Below are 20,000 nucleotides of genomic sequence, written 5' to 3'. Positions count from 1 at the left end.
GGTTTTCTATTAAAACAGACACTACCAACTTAAGCTACCTTTATCCACTACTACCTAACAGTCAACAGAAGTGAATATTTTTGTTAAAGGCCAAATCACCTCTAAGTAACATCAAACCAAATATGAAGTTGACTTCAGTTGATTTCAGTAGATTTGGTCATGACATTTTAACAATTGCACACATTAGCCATTAACTTGTGAGCTAGTGGTGGCTAAAGTGGCTGAAGTTTGTAGTGGCTGTTTAAAGGAAAACAAACCCTGAATTACACTTTCTAACACAAATCTCTAAAATCCTGAACTTCCCCTTTAGGAGTCTGTTTCTTTTCTACCGAACAGAAATATAAATGAACATGCAACAATTTAAACGATTTTACTGAGTTACAGTTCATATAAGGATATCAGTCAATTGAAATAAATGAATTAGGCCCTAATCTATGGATTTCACATGAATGGGTAATGGCACAGCATGGGTGGGTCCACCCACTGGGGAGCCAGGTCCACCCACTGGGGAGCCAGGTCCACCCACTGGGGAGCCAGACCCACCCACTGGGGAGCCAGGTCCACCCACTGGGGAGCCAGGTCCACCCACTGGGGAGCCAGACCCACCCACTGGGGAGCCAGACCCACCCACTGGGGAGCCAGGCCCACCCACTGGGGAGACAGGTCCACCCACTGGGGAGCCAGACCCACCCACTGGGGAGCCAGACCCACCCACTGGGGAGCCAGGCCCACCCACTGGGGAGACAGGTCCACCCACTGGGGAGCCAGGTCCACCCACTGGGGAGCCAGGCCAACCCAGTCAGAATTAGTTTTTCCCCACAAAATGGCTTTATTACAGACATAAATAAAGTTTAATCAGCTGTCTGGGTGGCTGGTCTCAGACAATCCCGCAGGTGAAGAAGCCGGATGTGGAGGTCCTGGGCTGGCGTGGTTACATGTGGTCTGCGGTTGTGAGACCGGTTGGACGTACTGAGAGAGAAATTAACAGTCAATTCTCTGGCAACAGCTCTGGTGGACATTCCTGCAGTCACCATGTCAATTGCACGCTCCCTCAAAACTTGAAACATCTGTGGCATTGTGTTGTGTGAAAAAAAACGGCATATTTTAGAGTGGCCTTTTATTGTCCCCAGGACAAGGTGCACCTGTATAATGATCATGCTGTTTAATCAGATTCTTGATATGCCACACCTGTCAGGTGGATAGATCATCTTGCTCACTAACAGGGATGTAAACACATTTGTGCACAACATTTGAGAGAAATAATATTTTTGTGTGTATGGAACATTTCTGGGATCTTTTATTTCAGCTCATGAAACATGGGACCAACACTTTACATGTTGCCTTTATATTTTTGTTCAGTACATATCATTGAAATATTTGATATTTATATAATTTGGAACTTTTATATCTTACAGAGAACTTCTATCTAAGAAGCCTTCCGTCCCAGCCCCCTCTCATCTCAGCCAATCACGGTCTTCCGCCCATCTCCAGGGCGGGGCCGGGACACCCTCAGGGCTCCTGCAGTCGGGACATGGACCCAGGGGGCGGAGTCAGCCTACACAAGGGCCTGAAGGAGGGGTCCGTCGAGAGAGGGGTGGTCCCCAGCACCAAGGACAAGGAGAGGCCCAGCAGCAAACAGGAGGCCAAGGAGCGACAGCAGCACCACAGCCACCACCCCCAGTCCTCACATCCACACCACCACCACCCACACCCCGGCCACACACAGCCCCAGGCCCACCAGCAGCACCCCCAGTACCCCCAGCACCCGGTCTCCCTGGAGGAGGTCAATAGCAGAGCCCTGGAGAGGCACATGGAGCAACAACAGGCCCTGGGTATGACTAGAACCCTCAGCGCCTGCCTGCTCAACGGAAAGATGCAGAACGGGGGGGACTCTGGGACGGGTGGGGCCAAGGCTTCCATGACTAGCTATGGGGGGGAGGTGGTGGGGAGCAGGGGGGCTCAGTCACAGGCCAGCCACAGACACATGGAGGGTGGGGGGAACGTCCGCTGCACCAAGGAAGGGGTGAGCGGCGAGATGAGGATCAGTGAGCAGCCTTCGGACTGTCTGGAGGGGAGGGGCCAGATGCTCCACCACGGCCTTCCCTACTCTGTGGCGCCGCCCCTGCAAATGGGTTCAGCCGCTGGGGGAGGCCACCCCCACCTACACCCCCACCACCACCCTCACCCGCATCCGGGGGGGTTCCACTGCCTTCAGCTCCACCCCAGCCATCCCCATCACCCCCACACACACCACCACCCGGACTTCTTCTGCCCGCCTCCACCTGCCCCTCTAACCAACCCCTCACCGCACGAGAGGGGAGGCGGAGGGGGGCGAGACCCCAAAGTGACAGGGCCCACGTTCATACCATCTGTAGGGGGAGGACACCTGGGGGACAAGTCCAGCGGGCAACCCTTCCAGATGGGCACCCCAACTGACTGCCAGGGGTTGGTGGGTGGGGGCGGCAGTGCCAAGGACAAGGCTATGGAGAAGAGTGGGGGAGGGGCCCCCCCCAGTAACTGGCACAGGAAACAGCAGCAGCAGCACCCGTACAGAAAGGCTGAGAAGGCCCCGGACTGGATGCAGCAGCAGAGTCACCACCACCACCCCCAACAACCCCAGCCCCAACAAACCCAGCAGCCCCAACAACCCCTTCCCCAGCAGCCCCAGCCCCAGCAGCCCCAGCCCCAGCAGCACCAGCCCCAGCAGCACCAAGCCGTGCGTTCCCGCAGCGTCGAATGCATCAATAGCGTGGGAGTGGACACCACCGATGTGTTCCGGCCCTCTCTTCCCCAGGGAGCCAAGGCCGGACACTCCCTCCCCCACTCAGTCAACACCTCCCCCTACAGAGACTGCTCCCTCCCGGGCTCCCTGCCCAACGCCTCACCCCTGGGGGGTCGGGGAGGTGCAGGCGGTGGTGCTGGAGTTGGGAGTTGTTCCTTACAGAGAGATGGTCAGAAGGTGGCCCGTATTCGCCACCAGCAGCACGGCGGGCCAGGCCCGGACGTCCCAGCACCAGAGCTGAACCAGAGCAAGAACCAGAACCAGGACCTGAACAGGAAGCTGGAGATGGAGATGTCCCCGTACGGCTACAGCAACAGTGGGCAGGGACAGCAGCATCACCCCCAGCAGCCCCCGGTTCCTCCCTGGGCCATGAGGCCTCACCACGTCCACCCTGCAGAGGAGGAGCAGCAGCGGAAGGCCTATATGGAGTCTCTCAGTGGTGGCAGGCAACAGCCCCAGCAACAACCAGGGCAAGGTATGGGCCTCCCTCCTCATCCTTCTCCCCAGCCCCAGCCCCCTCCACCCCCAACCCCCTCTCTGCAGCAGCAAGACCCCCAGGTCGCCTCACAGGCCCAGGAGGAGAGCAGTGCCATGAAGAGCCTGCTTAAGTACAGCACCCAGCAGCCCCTGCTCCTCTCCCAGAAGAGTCCCTTCGGAGGCCTGGGGAGCCTCAAATCCGGTGGCCCTGGTGGTCCTGGAGGTGGTGCCCCCGGGGTTAGCTGCACCCTACAAGGCAGCAAACAACAACAGGCCCTGCCCACCAGGAAGGGCCCGGCCAATGACGGTGAGCGCTCTGACTGTGGGGGGCGTGGCCGGGAGGTGGGCGAGGCGGTGGGTCACGGTGAGGGAGAGGTGCGCCAACCGCCTGTGGGCATCGCAGTCGCCGTGGCGAGGCAGAGGGAACCGTCCTGTCGCCCGGTGGACGCCCACCCCAACAGCCGGCAGGGGCGGGTGCACCCCTCCATGAAAGGTACGGGGGTAACCTCCAGGCTTTTGGGGTCACTTGCTTAAATAAACAGAAGGAGCAGGGGAACTGAGCAGAGATTATTTATCTACGACCTTTGGAAGACCTCGCTGATGAAAAATAAACAGCAGGCTTTGCCAAAGCCTAAAGTAGAAACAGCTTTATTTGACTAAACAGTTAAAGGCCTGCACTGGGAAGAAAAGAAGTACATGGCAGGAGATCTGAGTCTGTGGCAGTAGAGCTGTAGTAGGTATGGTTGGGAGAGGGAGAGGGAGAGAGAGAGAGGCAGGCAGTAGAGCTGTAGTAGGTATGGTTGGGAGAGGGAGAGGGAGAGAGAGAGAGGCAGGCAGTAGAGCTGTAGTAGGTATGGTTGGGAGAGGGAGAGGGAGAGAGAGAGAGGCAGGCAGTAGAGCTGTAGTAGGTATGGTTGGGAGAGAGAGAGAGAGAGAGAGAGAGAGAGAGGCAGGCAGTAGAGCTGTAGTAGGTATGGTTGGGAGAGGGAGAGAGAGAGAGGCAGGCAGTAGAGCTGTAGTAGGTATGGTTGGGAGAGGGAGAGGGAGAGAGAGAGAGGCAGGCAGTAGAGCTGTAGTAGGTATGGTTGGGAGAGAGAGAGAGAGAGAGAGAGAGAGAGAGAGAGAGGCAGGCAGTAGAGCTGTAGTAGGTATGGTTGGGAGAGGGAGAGGGAGAGAGAGAGAGGCAGGCAGTAGAGCTGTAGTAGGTATGGTTGGGAGAGAGAGAGAGAGAGAGAGAGAGGCAGGCAGTAGAGCTGTAGTAGGTATGGTTGGGAGGGAGAGAGAGAGAGAGAGAGAGAGAGAGAGAGAGGCAGGCAGTAGAGCTGTAGTAGGTATGGTTTGGAGAGAGAGAGAGAGAGCGAGAGAGAGAGAGAGGCAGGCAGTAGAGCTGTAGTAGGTATGGTTGGGAGAGAGCGAGAGAGAGAGAGAGAGAGAGACAGGCAGTAGAGCTCTAGTAGGTATGGTTGGGAGAGAGAGAGAGAGAGAGAGGCAGGCAGTAGAGCTGTAGTAGGTATGGTTGGGAGAGAGAGAGAGAGAGAGAGAGAGAGAGGCAGGCAGTAGAGCTGTAGTAGGTATGGTTTGGAGAGAGAGAGAGAGAGAGAGAGAGAGGCAGGCAGTAGAGCTGTAGTAGGTATGGTTGGGAGAGAGCGAGAGAGAGAGAGAGAGAGACAGGCAGTAGAGCTGTAGTAGGTATGGTTGGGAGAGAGAGAGAGAGAGAGAGGCAGGCAGTAGAGCTGTAGTAGGTATGGTTGGGAGAGAGAGAGAGAGAGAGGCAGGCAGTAGAGCTGTAGTAGGTATGGTTGGGAGAGAGAGAGAGAGAGAGAGAGAGAGAGAGAGAGAGAGAGAGAGGCAGGCAGTAGAGCTGTAGTAGGTATGGTTGGGAGAGAGCGAGAGAGAGAGAGAGAGACAGAGAGAGGCAGTAGAGCTGTAGTAGGTATGGTTGGGAGAGAGCGAGAGAGAGAGAGACAGAGAGAGGCAGTAGAGCTGTAGTAGGTATGGTTGGGAGAGAGAGAGAGAGAGAGAGAGAGAGAGAGGCAGGCAGTAGAGCTGTAGTAGGTATGGTTGGGAGAGAGCGAGAGAGAGAGAGAGAGAGACAGAGAGAGGCAGTAGAGCTGTAGTAGGTATGGTTGGGAGAGAGCGAGAGAGAGAGACAGAGAGACAGAGAGAGGCAGTAGAGCTGTAGTAGGTATGGTTGGGAGAGAGAGAGGCAGGTAGAAGCAGACCCATTGGTAAGGGGGGAGAGTAAGTTAGTGGCACAGAGGAGTTAGTGTTCCCTGGGACTTAGCGTTCCCTGGGTGTTAGCGTTCCCTGGGACTTAGCGTTCCCTGGGACTTAGCGTTCCCTGGGTGTTAGCGTTCCCTGGGACTTAGCGTTCCCTGGGTGTTAGCGTTCCCTGGGAGTTAGCGTTCCCTGGGTGTTAGCGTTCCCTGGGTGTTAGCGTTCCCTGGGTGTTAGCGTTCCCTGGGAGTTAGCGTTCCCTGGGTGTTAGCGTTCCCTGGGAGTTAGTGTTCCCTGGGAGTTAGCGTTCCCTGGGTGTTAGCGTTCCCTGGGTGTTAGCGTTCCCTGGGACTTAGCGTTCCCTGGGACTTAGCGTTCCCTGGGACTTAGCGTTCCCTGGGACTTAGCGTTCCCTGGGACTTAGCGTTCCCTGGGAGTTAGTGTTCCCTGGGACTTAGCGTTCCCTGGGTGTTAGCGTTCCCTGGGACTTAGGGTTCCCTGGGAGTTAGGGTTCCCTGGGTGTTAGGGTTCCCTGGGTGTTAGGGTTCCCTGGCAGTTATGGTTCCCTTGCAGTTAGATAGAGATTCCACCCTTAAGGTTAGAGTTAGGTAGAGATTCCACCCTTGAGGTTAGAGTTAGGTAGAGATTCCACCCTTGAGGTTAGTTTTAGATAGATTCCACCCTTGAGGTTAGTTTTAGATAGAGATTTGTGAGGTGCAGAGACTGAGTGTTGGGGGTTAGGGCTCATCATGGGATAGGTGGTGAAGATTTCTCCCTGAACTGATATTTGTCTCCTAGGACCTCCTCGCTCCATGTACCCCTCAGACCCTACAGGAGAGGAGGAGAGGAAGAGGATGAGTGGAGAGCGGATGGGTCTGACCTGCCTGGACCGAGACAGAGAGGCCTACATCAGGTGAGACTCAGTTTGACATTACTCAGTAATATGACATCATCATACACAGGGCGGGCAACTTTCTGATTACAGACGTCAACAAGAACAAAACGTAGACCTACCAAGGCCGGCACTATACGCTTGGAAAGAGGATATGTCACAAACAGCAACATGTAAACATATCATCACTGGAGACACCCTACCAGTTTTGGAGGCAGCGTTGTGTTTGCTAGCATAGAGCGGTAACCGTATCTACCTAACAGTAAATAAGTGTATTGTTTTACCCCACAGTTAAAGTTGTTTACAGTTAGTTAACAACCACTCCTACACTCATTACTAGCTACCGTAACACTGTGTCAAAAACAGGTCTTCAAAACGGTGTCTTCCACTACTCTCACTTTCCTCCTCTACTCTCACCTCCCTCCTCTACTCTCAACTTCCTCCTCTACTTACACCTTCCTCCTCTACTCTCACCTTCCTCCTCTACTCTCATCTCCCTCCTCTACTCTCACCTTCCTCCTCTACTCCCACCTCCCTCCTCTACTCTCACCTTCCTCCTCTACTCCCACCTCCCTCCTCTACTCTCACCTCCCTCCTCTACTCTCACCTTCCTCCTCTACTCTCACCTCTACTCTCACCTTCCTCCTCTACTCTCACCTCCCTCCTCTACTCTCACCTCCCTCCTCTACTCTCACCTCTACTCTCAACTTCCTCCTCTACCCTCAACTTCCTCCTCTACTCTCAACTTCCTCCTCTACTCTCACCTTCCTCCTCTACTCTCACCTTCCTCCTCTACTCTCACCTCCCTCCTCTACTCTCACCTTCCTCCTCTACTCTCACCTTCCTCCTCTACTCTCACCTCCCTCCTCTACTCTCAACTTCCTCCTCTACTCTCAACTTCCTCCTCTACTCTCACCTTCCTCCTCTACTCTCACCTTCCTCCTCTACTCTCACCTCCCTCCTCTACTCTCACCTTCCTCCTCTACTCTCACCTCCCTCCTCTACTCTCACCTCCCTCCTCTACTCTCACCTTCCTCCTCTACTCTCACCTCCCTCCTCTACTCTCACCTTCCTCCTCTACTCTCACCTTCCTCCTCTACTCCCACCTCCCTCCTCTACTCTCACCTCCCTCCTTCCTCCTCTACTCTCACCTCCCTCCTCTACTCTCACCTCCCTCCTCTACTCTCACCTTCCTCCTCTACTCCCACCTCCCTCCTCTACTCTCACCTTCCTCCTCTACTCTCACCTCCTCCTCTACTCTCACTTCCTCCTCTACTCTCACCTCCCTCCTCTACTCTCAACTCCTCCTCTACTTCACCTTCCTCCTCTACTCTCACCTTCCTCCTCTACTCTCACCCCTCCTCTACTCTCACCTTCCTCCTCTACTCTCACCTCATCCTCCTCTACTCTCACCTCCTCCTCTACTCTCACCCTACTCTCACCTTCCTCCTCTACTCTCACCTCCCTCCTCTACTCTCACCTCCTCCTCTACTCTCACCTCTACTCTCACCTTCCTCCTCTACTCTCACCTCCCTCCTCTACTCTCACATCCCTCCTTCCTCCTCTACTCTCACCTCCCTCCTCTACTCTCACCTTCCTCCTCTACTCTCACCTCCCTCCTCTACTCTCAACTCCTCCTCTACTCTCACTCCTCCCTACTCCACCTTCCTCCTCTACTCTCACCTTCCTCCTCTACTCTCACCTCCCTTCTCTACTCTCACCTTCCTCCTCTACTCTCACCTCCTCCTCTACTCTCACCTCCTCCTCTACTCTCAACTTCCTCCTCTACTCTCACCTCCTCCTCTCACCTTCCTCCTCTACTCTCACCTCCTCTCTACTCTCACCTTCCTCCTCTACTCTCACCTCTCTCTCACCTCCTCCTCTACTCTCACCTCCCTCCTCTACTCTCACCTCCCTCCTTCCTCCTCTACTCTCACCTCCCTCCTCTACTCTCACCTTCCTCCTCTACTCTCACCTCCTCCTCTACTCCACTCCTCCTCTACTCTCACTTCCTCCTCTACTCTCACCTCCTCCTCTACTCTCACCTCCCTCCTCTACTCTCACCTTCCTCCTCTACTCCTCACCTCCCTCCTCTACTCTCACACCTCCCTCCTTCCTCCTCTACTCTCACCTCTCCTCCTCTACTCTCACCTTCCTCCTCTACTCTCACCTCCCTCCTCTACTCTCAACTTCCTCCTCTACTCTCACCTTCCTCCTCTACTCTCACCTTCCTCCTCTACTCTCACCTCCTCACCTCCTCCTCTACTCTCACCTTCCTCCTCTACTCTCACCTCCCTCCTCTACTCTCACCTCCCTCCTCTACTCTCACCTTCCTCCTCTACTCTCACCTCCCTCCTCTACTCTCACCTTCCTCCTCTACTCTCACCTCCCTCCTCTACTCTCACCTTCCTCCTCTACTCTCACCTCCCTCCTCTACTCTCACCTCCCTCCTCTACTCTCACCTTCCTCCTCTACTCTCACCTCCTCCTCTCTCTCTCTCACTCCTCTACTCTCACCTTCCTCCTCTACTCTCACCTCCCTCCTCTACTCTCACCTCCTCCTCTACTCTCACCTCCCCCTCCTCTACTCTCACCTCCCTCCTCTACTCTCACCTCCCTCCTCTACTCTCACCTCCCTCCTCTACTCTCACCTCCCTCCTCTACTCTCACCTCCCTCCTCTACTCTCACCTCCCTCCTCTACTCTCACCTCCTCCTCTACTCTCACCTCCCTCCTCTACTCTCACCTTCCTCCTCTACTCTCACCTCCCTCCTCTACTCTCACCTCTACTCTCACCTCCTCCTCTACTCTCACCTCCCTCCTCTACTCTCACCTTCCTCCTCTACTCTCACCTCCTCCTCTACTCTCACCTCCCTTCTCTACTCTCACCTTCCTCCTCTACTCTCACCTCCCTCCTCTACTCTCACCTCCCTCCTCTACTCTCAACTCCTCCTCTACTCTCAACTTCCTCCTCTACTCTCACCTCCTCCTCTACTCTCAACTTCCTCCTCTACTCTCACCTTCCTCCTCTACTCTCACCTTCCTCCTCTACTCTCACCTCCCTCCTCTACTCTCACCTTCCTCCTCTACTCTCACCTTCCTCCTCTACTCTCACCTCCCTCCTCTACTCTCACCTTCCTCCTCTACTCTCACCTTCCTCCTCTACTCTCACCTTCCTCCTCTACTCTCACCTTCCTCCTCTACTCTCACCTCCCTCCTCTACTCTCACCTTCCTCCTCTACTCTCACCTCCCTCCTCTACTCTCACCTCCCTCCTCTACTCTCACCTCCTCCTCTACTCTCACCTCCCTCCTCTACTCTCACCTTCCTCCTCTACTCTCACCTTCCTCCTCTACTCCCACCTCCCTCCTCTACTCTCACCTCCCTCCTCTACTCTCACCTCCTCCTCTACTCTCACCTCCTCCTCTACTCTCACCTTCCTCCTCTACTCTCACCTCCCTCCTCTACTCTCACCTCCCTCCTCTCCTCACTCTCACTCCTCTACTCTCACCTTCCTCCTCTACTCTCACCTCCCTCCTCTACTCTCACCTCCCTCCTCTACTCTCACCTCCTCCTCTACTCTCACCTTCCTCCTCTACTCTCACCTCCTCCTCTACTCTACCTCCTCTCTACTCTCCCTCCTCTACTCTCACCTTCCTCCTCTACTCTCACCTCCCTCCTCTACTCTCACCTCCTCTCACTCTCACCTCCCTCCTCTACTCTCACCTTCCTCCTCTACTCTCACCTCCTCCTCTACTCTCACCTCCCTCTACTCTACTCTCACCTTCCTCCTCTACTCTCACCTCCCTCCTCTACTCTCACCTCCCTCCTTCCTCCTCTACTCTCACCTCCCTCCTCTACTCTCACCTTCCTCCTCTACTCTCACCTCCCTCACCTACTCTCACCTTCCTCCTCTACTTCACCTTCCTCCTCTACTCTCACCTTCCTCCTCTACTCTCATCTCCCTCCTCTACTCTCACCTTCCTCCTCTACTCCCACCTCCCTCCTCTACTCTCACCTTCCTCCTCTACTCTCACCTCCTCCTCTACTCTCACCTCTACTCTCACCTTCCTCCTCTACTCTCACCTCCCTCCTCTACTCTCACCTCCCTCCTCTACTCTCACCTCTACTCTCACCTTCCTCCTCTACTCTCACCTCCCTCCTCTACTCTCACACCTCCTCCTCCTCTACTCTCACCTCCCTCCTCTACTCTCACCTTCCTCCTCTACTCTCACCTCCCTCCTCTACTCTCAACTTCCTCCTCTACTCTCAACTTCCTCCTCTACTCTCACCTCCTCCTCTACTCTCACCTTCCTCCTCTACTCTCACCTCCCTCCTCTACTCTCACCTCCTCCTCTACTCTCACCTTCCTCCTCTACTCTCACCTCCCTACTCTACTCTCAACTTCCTCCTCTACTCTCAACTTCCTCCTCTACTCTCACCTTCCTCCTCTACTCTCACCTTCCTCCTCTACTCTCACCTCCTCCTCTACTCTCACCTCCCTCCTCTACTCTCACCTTCCTCCTCTACTCTCACCTCCCTCCTCTACTCTCACCTCCCTCCTCTACTCTCACCTTCCTCCTCTACTCTCACCTCCCTCCTCTACTCTCACCTTCCTCCTCTACTCTCACCTTCCTCCTCTACTCCCACCTCCCTCCTCTACTCTCACCTCCCTCCTTCCTCCTCTACTCTCACCTCCCTCCTCTACTCTCACCTCCCTCCTCTACTCTCACCTTCCTCCTCTACTCCCACCTCCCTCCTCTACTCCCACCTCCCTCCTTCCTCCTCTACTCTCACCTTCCTCCTCTACTCTCACCTTCCTCCTCTACTCTCACCTCCCTCCTCTACTCTCAACTTCCTCCTCTACTCTCAACTTCCTCCTCTACTCTCACCTTCCTCCTCTACTCTCACCTCCCTCCTCTACTCTCACCTCCATCCTCTACTCTCACCTTCCTCCTCTACTCTCACCTCCCTCCTCTACTCTCACCTTCCTCCTCTACTCTCACCTCCCTCCTCTACTCTCAACTTCGTCCTCTACTCTCAACTTCCTCCTCTACTCTCACCTTCCTCCTCTACTCTCACCTTCCTCCTCTACTCTCACCTCCCTCCTCTACTCTCACCTCTACTCTCACCTTCCTCCTCTACTCTCACCTCCCTCCTCTACTCTCACCTCCCTCCTTCCTCCTCTACTCTCACCTCCCTCCTCTACTCTCACTTCCTCCTCTACTCTCACCTCCCTCCTCTACTCTCACCTTCCTCCTCTACTCTCACCTCCCTCCTCTACTCTCACCTCCTCCTCCTCTACTCCCACCTCCCTCCTCTACTCTCACCTTCCTCCTCTACTCCCACCTCCCTCCTCTACTCTCACCTCCCTCCTCTACTCTCACCTCCCTCCTCTACTCTCACCTCCCTCCTCTACTCCCACCTCCCTCCTCTACTCTCACCTTCCTCCTCTACTCCCACCTCCCTCCTCTACTCTCACCTCCCTCCTCTACTCTCACCTTCCTCCTCTACTCTCACCTCACTCCACCTCCTCCTCTACTCTCACCTCCCTCCTCTACTCTCACCTCCTCCTCTACTCTCACCTCTACTCTCACCTTCCTCCTCTACTCTCACCTCCCTCCTCTACTCTCACATCCCTCCTTCCTCCTCTACTCTCACCTCCCTCCTCTACTCTCACCTTCCTCCTCTACTCTCACCTCCCTCCTCTACTCTCAACTTCCTCCTCTACTCTCAACTTCCTCCTCTACTCTCACCTTCCTCCTCTACTCTCACCTTCCTCCTCTACTCTCACCTCCCTCCTCTACTCTCACCTCCCTCCTCTACTCTCACCTTCCTCCTCTACTCTCACCTCCCTCCTCTACTCTCACCTCTCCTCCTCTACTCTCAACTCCCTCCTCTACTCTCACCTTCCTCCTCTACTCTCACCTTCCTCCTCTACTCTCACCTCCCTCCTCTACTCTCACCTTCCTCCTCTACTCTCACCTCCCTCCTCTACTCTCACCTTCCTCCTCTACTCTCACCTTCCTCCTCTACTCCCACCTCCCTCCTCTACTCTCACCTCCCTCCTTCCTCCTCTACTCTCACCTCCCTCCTCTACTCTCACCTCCCTCCTCTACTCTCACCTTCCTCCTCTACTCCCACCTCCCTCCTCTACTCCCACCTCCCTCCTTCCTCCTCTACTCTCACCTCCTCCTCTACTCTCACCTCCTCCTCTACTCTCACCTCCCTCCTCTACTCTCACCTCCTCCTCTACTCTCACTTCCTCCTCTACTCTCACCTTCCTCCTCTACTCTCACCTCCCTCCTCTACTCTCACCTCCATCCTCTACTCTCACCTTCCTCCTCTACTCTCACCTCCCTCCTCTACTCTCACCTCCTCCTCTACTCTCACCTCCCTCCTCTACTCTCAACTCCTCCTCTACTCTCAACTTCCTCCTCTACTCTCACCTCCTCCTCTACTCTCACCTTCCTCCTCTACTCTCACCTCCCTCCTCTACTCTCACCTCCTCCTCTACTCTCACCTCCCTCCTCTACTCTCACCTCTACTCTCACCTTCCTCCTCTACTCTCACCTCCCTCCTCTACTCTCACCCCTCCTCCTCTACTCTCACCTCCTCCTCTACTCTCACTTCCTCCTCTACTCTCACCTCCCTCCTCTACTCTCACTTCCTCCTCTACTTACACCTTCCTCCTCTACTCTCACCTTCCTCCTCTACTCTCATCTCCCTCCTCTACTCTCACCTTCCTCCTCTACTCCCACCTCCCTCCTCTACTCTCACCTTCCTCCTCTACTCCCACCTCCCTCCTCTACTCTCACCTCCCTCCTCTACTCTCACCTTCCTCCTCTACTCTCACCTCTACTCTACCTTCCTCCTCTACTCTCACCTCCCTCCTCTACTCTCACCTCCCTCCTCTACTCTCACCTCTACTCTCACCTTCCTCCTCTACTCTCACCTCCCTCCTCTACTCTCACATCCCTCCTTCCTCCTCTACTCTCACCTCCCTCCTCTACTCTCACCTTCCTCCTCTACTCTCACCTCCCTCCTCTACTCTCAACTTCCTCCTCTACTCTCACTTCCTCCTCTACTCTCACCTTCCTCCTCTACTCTCACCTTCCTCCTCTACTCTCACCTCCCTCCTCTACTCTCACCTTCCTCCTCTACTCTCACCTTCCTCCTCTACTCTCACCTCCCTCCTCTACTCTCAACTTCCTCCTCTACTCTCACTTCCTCCTCTACTCTCACCTCCCTCCTCTACTCTCACCTTCCTCCTCTACTCTCACCTCCCTCCTCTACTCTCACCTCCCTCCTCTACTCTCACCTTCCTCCTCTACTCTCACCTCCCTCCTCTACTCTCACCTCCTCCTCTACTCTCACCTTCCTCCTCTACTCCACCTCCCTCCTCTACTCTCACCTCCTCCTCTACTCTCACCTCCCTCCTCTACTCTCACCTTCCTCCTCTACTCCTCTACTCTCACCTCCTCTCCTCTCACTCTCACCTTCCTCCTCTACTCTCACCTCCCTCCTCTACTCTCACCTTCCTCCTCTACTCTCACCTCCCTCCTCTACTCTCAACTTCCTCCTCTACTTACACCTTCCTCCTCTACTCTCACCTTCCTCCTCTACTCTCACCTCCCTCCTCTACTCTCACCTTCCTCCTCTACTCTCACCTCCCTCCTCTACTCTCACCTTCCTCCTCTACTCCCACCTCCCTCCTCTACTCTCACCTCCCTCCTCTACTCTCACCTTCCTCCTCTACTCTCACCTCTACTCTTACCTTCCTCCTCTACTCTCACCTCCCTGCTCTACTCTCACCTCCCTCCTCTACTCTCACCTCTACTCTCACCTTCCTCCTCTACTCTCACCTCCCTCCTCTACTCTCACATCCCTCCTTCCTCCTCTACTCTCACCTCCCTCCTCTACTCTCACCTTCCTCCTCTACTCTCACCTCCCTCCTCTACTCTCAACTTCCTCCTCTACTCTCAACTTCCTCCTCTACTCTCACCTTCCTCCTCTACTCTCACCTCCTCCTCTACTCTCACCTCCCTCCTCTACTCTCACCTCCTCCTCTACTCTCACCTTCCTCCTCTACTCTCACCTCCCTCCTCTACTCTCAACTTCCTCCTCTACTCTCAACTTCCTCCTCTACTCCCACCTCCCTCCTCTACTCTCACCTTCCTCCTCTACTCTCACCTCCCTCCTCTACTCTCACCTCCCTCCTCTACTCTCACCTTCCTCCTCTACTCTCACCTCCCTCCTCTACTCTCACCTTCCTCCTCTACTCTCACCTTCCTCCTCTACTCCCACCTCCCTCCTCTACTCTCACCTCCCTCCTCTACTCTCACCTCCCTCCTCTACTCTCACCTTCCTCCTCTACTCCCACCTCCCTCCTCTACTCCCACCTCCCTCCTTCCTCCTCTACTCTCACCTCCCTCCTCTACTCTCACCTTCCTCCTCTACTCTCACCTCCCTCCTCTACTCTCAACTTCCTCCTCTACTCTCCACTATCCTCCTCTACTCTCACCTCCCTCCTCCTCTACTCTCACCTCCCTCCTCTACTCTCACCTCCTCCTCTACTCTCACCTTCCTCCTCTACTCTCACCTCCTCCTCTACTCTCACCTCCTCCTCTACTCTCACCTCCCTCCTCTACTCTCACTTCGTCCTCTACTCTCAACTTCCTCCTCTACTCTCACCTTCCTCCTCTACTCTCACCTCCCTCCTCTACTCTCACCTCCCTCCTCTACTCTCACCTCCCTCCTCTACTCTCACCTCCCCTCTACTCTCACCTCTCCTCACCTCCCCTCTACTCTCACCTCCCTCCTCTACTCTCACCTCCCTCCTCTACTCTCACCTCCCTCCTCTACTCTCACTCTCCCTCTCCTCCTCTACTCTCACCTCCCTCCTCTACTCTCACCTTCCTCCTCTACTCTCACCTTCCTCCTCTACTCTCACCTCCCTCCTCTACTCTCACCTTCCTCCTCTACTCTCACCTCCCTCCTCTACTTCACCTCCCTCCTTCCTCCTCTACTCTCACCTCCCTCCTCTACTCTCACCTCCCTCCTCTACTCTCACCTTCCTCCTCTACTCTCACCTTCCTCCTCTACTCCCACCTTCCTCCTCTACTCTCACCTCCCTCTACTCTCACCTTCCTCCTCTACTCTCACCTCCCTCTACTCTCACCTTCCTCCTCTACTCTCACCTTCCTCCTCTACTCTCACCATCCTCCTCTACTCCCACCTTCCTCCTCTACTCTCACCTCCCTCCTCTACTCTCACCTCCCTCCTCTACTCTCACCTCCCTCCTCTACTCTCACCTTCCTCCTCTACTCTCACCTCCTCCTCTACTCTCACCTCCCTCCTCTACTCTCACCTCCCTCCTCTACTCTCACCTCCCTCCTCTACTCTCACCATCCTCCTCTACTCTCACCATCCTCCTCTACTCCCACCTTCCTCCTCTACTCTCACCTCCCTCTACTCTCACCTTCCTCCTCTACTCTCACCTCCCTCCTCTACTCTCACCTCCCTCCTCTACTCTCACCTCCCTCCTCTACTCTCACCTCCCTCCTCTACTCTCACCTCCCTCCTCTACTCTCACCTCTACTCTCGCTTCCTCCTCTACTCTCACCTCCCTCCCCTACTCTCACCTCCCTCCTCTACTCTCACCTTCCTCCTCTACTCTCACCTTCCTCCTCTACTCTCACCTTCCTCCTCTACTCTCACCTTCCTCCTCTACTCTCACCTCCCTCCTCTACTCTCACCTTCCTCCTCTACTCTCACCTTCCTCCTCTACTCCCACCATCCTCCTCTACTCTCACCTTCCTCCTCTACTCCCACCTTCCTCCTCTACTCTCACCTCCCTCTACTCTCACCTTCCTCCTCTACTCTCACCTTCCTCCTCTACTCTCACCTTCCTCCTCTACTCTCATCTCCCTCCTCTACTCTCACCTCCCTCCTCTACTCTCACCTCCCTCCTCTACTCTCACCTTCCTCCTCTACTCTCACCTTCCTTCCTCCTCTACTCTCACCTTCCTCCTCTACTCTCACCTCCCTCCTCTACTCTCACCATCCTCCTCTACTCTCACCATCCTCCTCTACTCCCACCTTCCTCCTCTACTCTCACCTCCCTCTACTCTCACCTTCCTCCTCTACTCTCACCTCCCTCCTCTACTCTCACCTCCCTCCTCTACTCTCACCTTCCTCCTCTACTCTCACCTCCCTCTACTCTCACCTTCCTCCTCTACTCTCACCTTCCTCCTCTACTCTCACCATCCTCCTCTACTCTCACCATCCTCCTCTTCTCCCACCTTCCTCCTCTACTCTCACCTCCCTCTACTCTCACCTTCCTCCTCTACTCTCACCTCCCTCCTCTACTCTCACCTCCCTCCTCTACTCTCTACTCTCACCTCCCTCCTCTACTCTCACCTCCCTCCTCTACTCTCACCTTCCTCCTCTACTCTCACCTTCCTCCTCTACTCCCACCATCCTCCTCTACTCCCACCTTCCTCCTCTACTCTCACCTCCCTCTACTCTCACCTTCCTCCTCTACTCTGACCTTCCTCCTCTACTCTCACCTTCCTCCTCTACTCTCACCTTCCTCCTCTACTCTCACCATCCTCCTCTACTCCCACCTTCCTCCTCTACTCTCACCTCCCTCTACTCTCACCTTCCTCCTCTACTCTCACCTCCCTCCCTCCTCTACTCTCAACTCCCTCCTCTACTCTCACCTCCCTCCTCTACTCTCACCTCCCTCCTCTACTCTCACCTCCCTCCTCTACTCTCACCTACCTCCTATACTCTCACCTCCCTCCTCTACTCTCACCTCCCTCCTCTACTCTCACCTCCCTCCTCTACTCTCACCTTCCTCCTCTACTCTCACCTTCCTCCTCTACTCCCTCCTCCCTCCTCTACTCCCACCTTCCTCCTCTACTCTCACCTTCCTCCTCTACTCCCACCTCCCTCCTCTACTCTCACCTTCCTCCTCTACTCCCACCTCCCTCCTCTACTCCCACCTCCCTCCTCTACTCTCACCTCCCTCCTCTACTCTCACCTTCCTCCTCTACTCTCACCTCCCTCCTCTACTCTCACCTTCCTCCTCTACTCTAATCTTCTTCCTCTATATTATTCTGTGTTTTCTGTCTCTCCTCATTTCTCTCTCAATGGTTCTATCTCAGGGATAATAAGGATCCAGTGGAATTCACAAGGATCCATCCGTCCAACAGCTGTCACGGTGACATCACATCTCACCTCATGGTGCCGGGTGGGACTTCCCTACAAACTGGCCAATTAGGAGACCCCTCTGCACATGCACACGCCCACTCGGCCCACCACCATTGGATGCCGAGCACTGGAAGTCCCTCCATCTGGATGACAAGCCACTCCTACGGTGAGAAAGTTAAATTGGATTCAAATTCAGAAAACTTTATTTCCATAATAACCAACATGTTGGTGTCACACTATAAATAAAAAACAATCAATTGTAATGCCTCAATATAAAAACATTCATGGAAATTGAGATAAGACGTCCTACAGATGTATTCTAGATCAGTCTTCACCTTTGCAGGCTGTGTAGCAGTACAGCTGTATTGGTAATGAACTACACAAAGCTACTGAATCTGCTGTAACATCTTCCTGATGTTGCAGGAATCGGCCACTCAGCCCTTCACCAGAACCTCACCCCAGGTTTTTCTGCAGCCATGCCAGGGTCTCTACAGCCTGTGCTGCCTCTGCCCCAGGATCCGTCTACCCAGCTGGTGGTGCTACCCACAGAGCCTGCTGCCCACCCTGCCACACATCACCTGGGTGAGCCTCACTATTTTTCTCTATGTGTTTTTTTGCAATGTGTTTTCAATGTGTTTATTTTCAATGTCTTTTCTCAATGGTTTTCTCCTCTTGCATGTCACTCTACAGCCTTACTTAGTTACCCCATTACCCCATTACACCCTTACCCCTTAAACTCTACCCTTACCCCCTACCCTTACCCCTCCTTAACTCTTACTCCTTAACCCTACCCTCAACCCTTACCCCTAAAACCTACCCTTACCTCTTAATCCTTACCCCTTAACACCTACCCCTCAACCCTTACCACTTATCCCTACCCTTACCCCTTAATACCTACCCCTCAACTCTTACCACTTAACCCTACCTTTACCCCATAACACTTACCCCTCAACCCTAAAGCCACTTAACTCTACCCTTACCACTTAACCCTACCCTTACCACATAACTCCTACCCCTCAAACCTTACCATTTAACCCTAAGGTTAAGTAGTAAGGTTTGAGGGGTAGGTGTTAAGTGGTAAGATTTGAGGGGTAGATGTTAAGGGGTAAGAGTAGGGTTAAGTGGTAAGATTTAAGGGGTAGGTGTAAGGGGTAAGGGTAGGGTTAAGTGGTTAGGGTTAAGTGGTAAGGTTTGAGGAGTAGGTGTTATGGGGTAAGGGTAGGGTAAGTGGTTAGGGTTAAGTGGTAAGGTTTGAGGGGTAGGCGTTATGGGGTAAGGGTAGGGTTAAGTAGTAAGGGTAGAGTTAAGTGGTTAGACTTCTTAGGGCTCAAATCCCGTTAACGGGATTAATTTGACAACAGACAGTGAAAGTGCAGGGCGCCAAATTCAAACAACACAAATATCATAATTAAAATTCCTCAAACATTCAAGTATTATTCACCATTTTAAAGATAAACTTCTTGACAATCCAACCACAGTGTCCGATTTCAAAAAGGCTTTACAGTGAAAGCACACCAAACGATTATGTTAGGTCAGCACCTAGTCACAAAAAAAACATACAGCCATTTTCCAGCCAAGTCACAAAAAGCAGAAATAGAGATAAAATTAATCACTAACCTTTGATCTTCATCAGATGGCACTCATAGGACTTCATGTTACACAATACATGTATGTTTTGTTCGATAAAGTTCATATTTATATCCAAAAATCTCAGTTTACATTGGCGCATTATGTTCAGTAATGTTTTGCCTCCAAAACATCCAGTGATTTTGCAGGGAGCCACATCAATTTACAGAAATACTCAGCATAAACGTTGATGAAAGATACAAGTGTATTATATAGAATTAAAGATACACTTCTCCTTAATGCAACCGCTGTGTCAGATTTCAAAAAAGCTTTACGGCAAAAGCACACCATGCGATAATCTGAGTACAGTGCTCAGCCACCAAAACAAGCCATACAGATACCCGCCATGTTGTGGAGTCAACAAAAGTCAGAAATAGCGTTATAAATATTCACTTATCTTTGATGATCTTCATTGGAATGCACTCCCAGGAATCCCAGTTCCACAATAAAAGTTAGTTTTGTTCTATACAGTCCATATTTATGTCCAAATACCTCCTTTTTGTTCGCGCGTTTAGTACACTAATCCAAATGCGCATGGCGCGAGCACAAAGTCCAGACAAAAAGTCAAAAAATGTTCCATTACAGTTTGTAGAAACATGTCAAACGATGTATAGAATCAATCTTTAGGATGTTTTTTATCATAAATCTTCAATAATATTCCAACCGGACAATTCCTTTGTCTTTAGAAAGGAAAGGGAACGCAACTCACGCTCACGGCCGCGCGCGAGATTTAGCTGATGACATTCTGCCAGACCCCTGATTCAAACAGCTCTTATTCTCTCCCCCTTCACA

At 53.5% G+C, this 20,000-nt stretch overlaps 1 protein-coding gene across 7 annotated transcripts in view; it reads left to right on the top strand.

Annotated features, from left to right (window-relative positions):
* LOC106594543 (BAH and coiled-coil domain-containing protein 1) overlaps positions 1-20,000 on the top strand; it is a 252,728-nt gene that overhangs the window by 118,898 nt on the left and 113,830 nt on the right. For 6 of the 7 annotated variants that reach the window (XM_082972868.1, XM_082972866.1, XM_082972867.1 and 3 more), the window contains 4 exons: positions 1,416-3,752; positions 6,275-6,389; positions 17,537-17,748; positions 18,006-18,164. In XM_082972868.1, the coding sequence (XP_082828994.1) occupies positions 1,416-3,752; positions 6,275-6,389; positions 17,537-17,748; positions 18,006-18,164 (2,823 nt within the window). The remainder of the gene's footprint in view (positions 1-1,415; positions 3,753-6,274; positions 6,390-17,536; positions 17,749-18,005; positions 18,165-20,000) is intronic. The other variant, XM_045715699.2, reaches the window with a different exon arrangement.

Source organism: Salmo salar, chromosome 03 (assembly GCF_965601325.2).
Source record: "Salmo salar chromosome 03, fSalSal1, whole genome shotgun sequence".
NCBI lineage: Eukaryota > Metazoa > Chordata > Actinopteri > Salmoniformes > Salmonidae > Salmo > Salmo salar.
The sequence above is the reverse complement of the archived record's forward strand: the minus strand, read 5'-3'. Positions and strand labels throughout refer to the sequence as shown.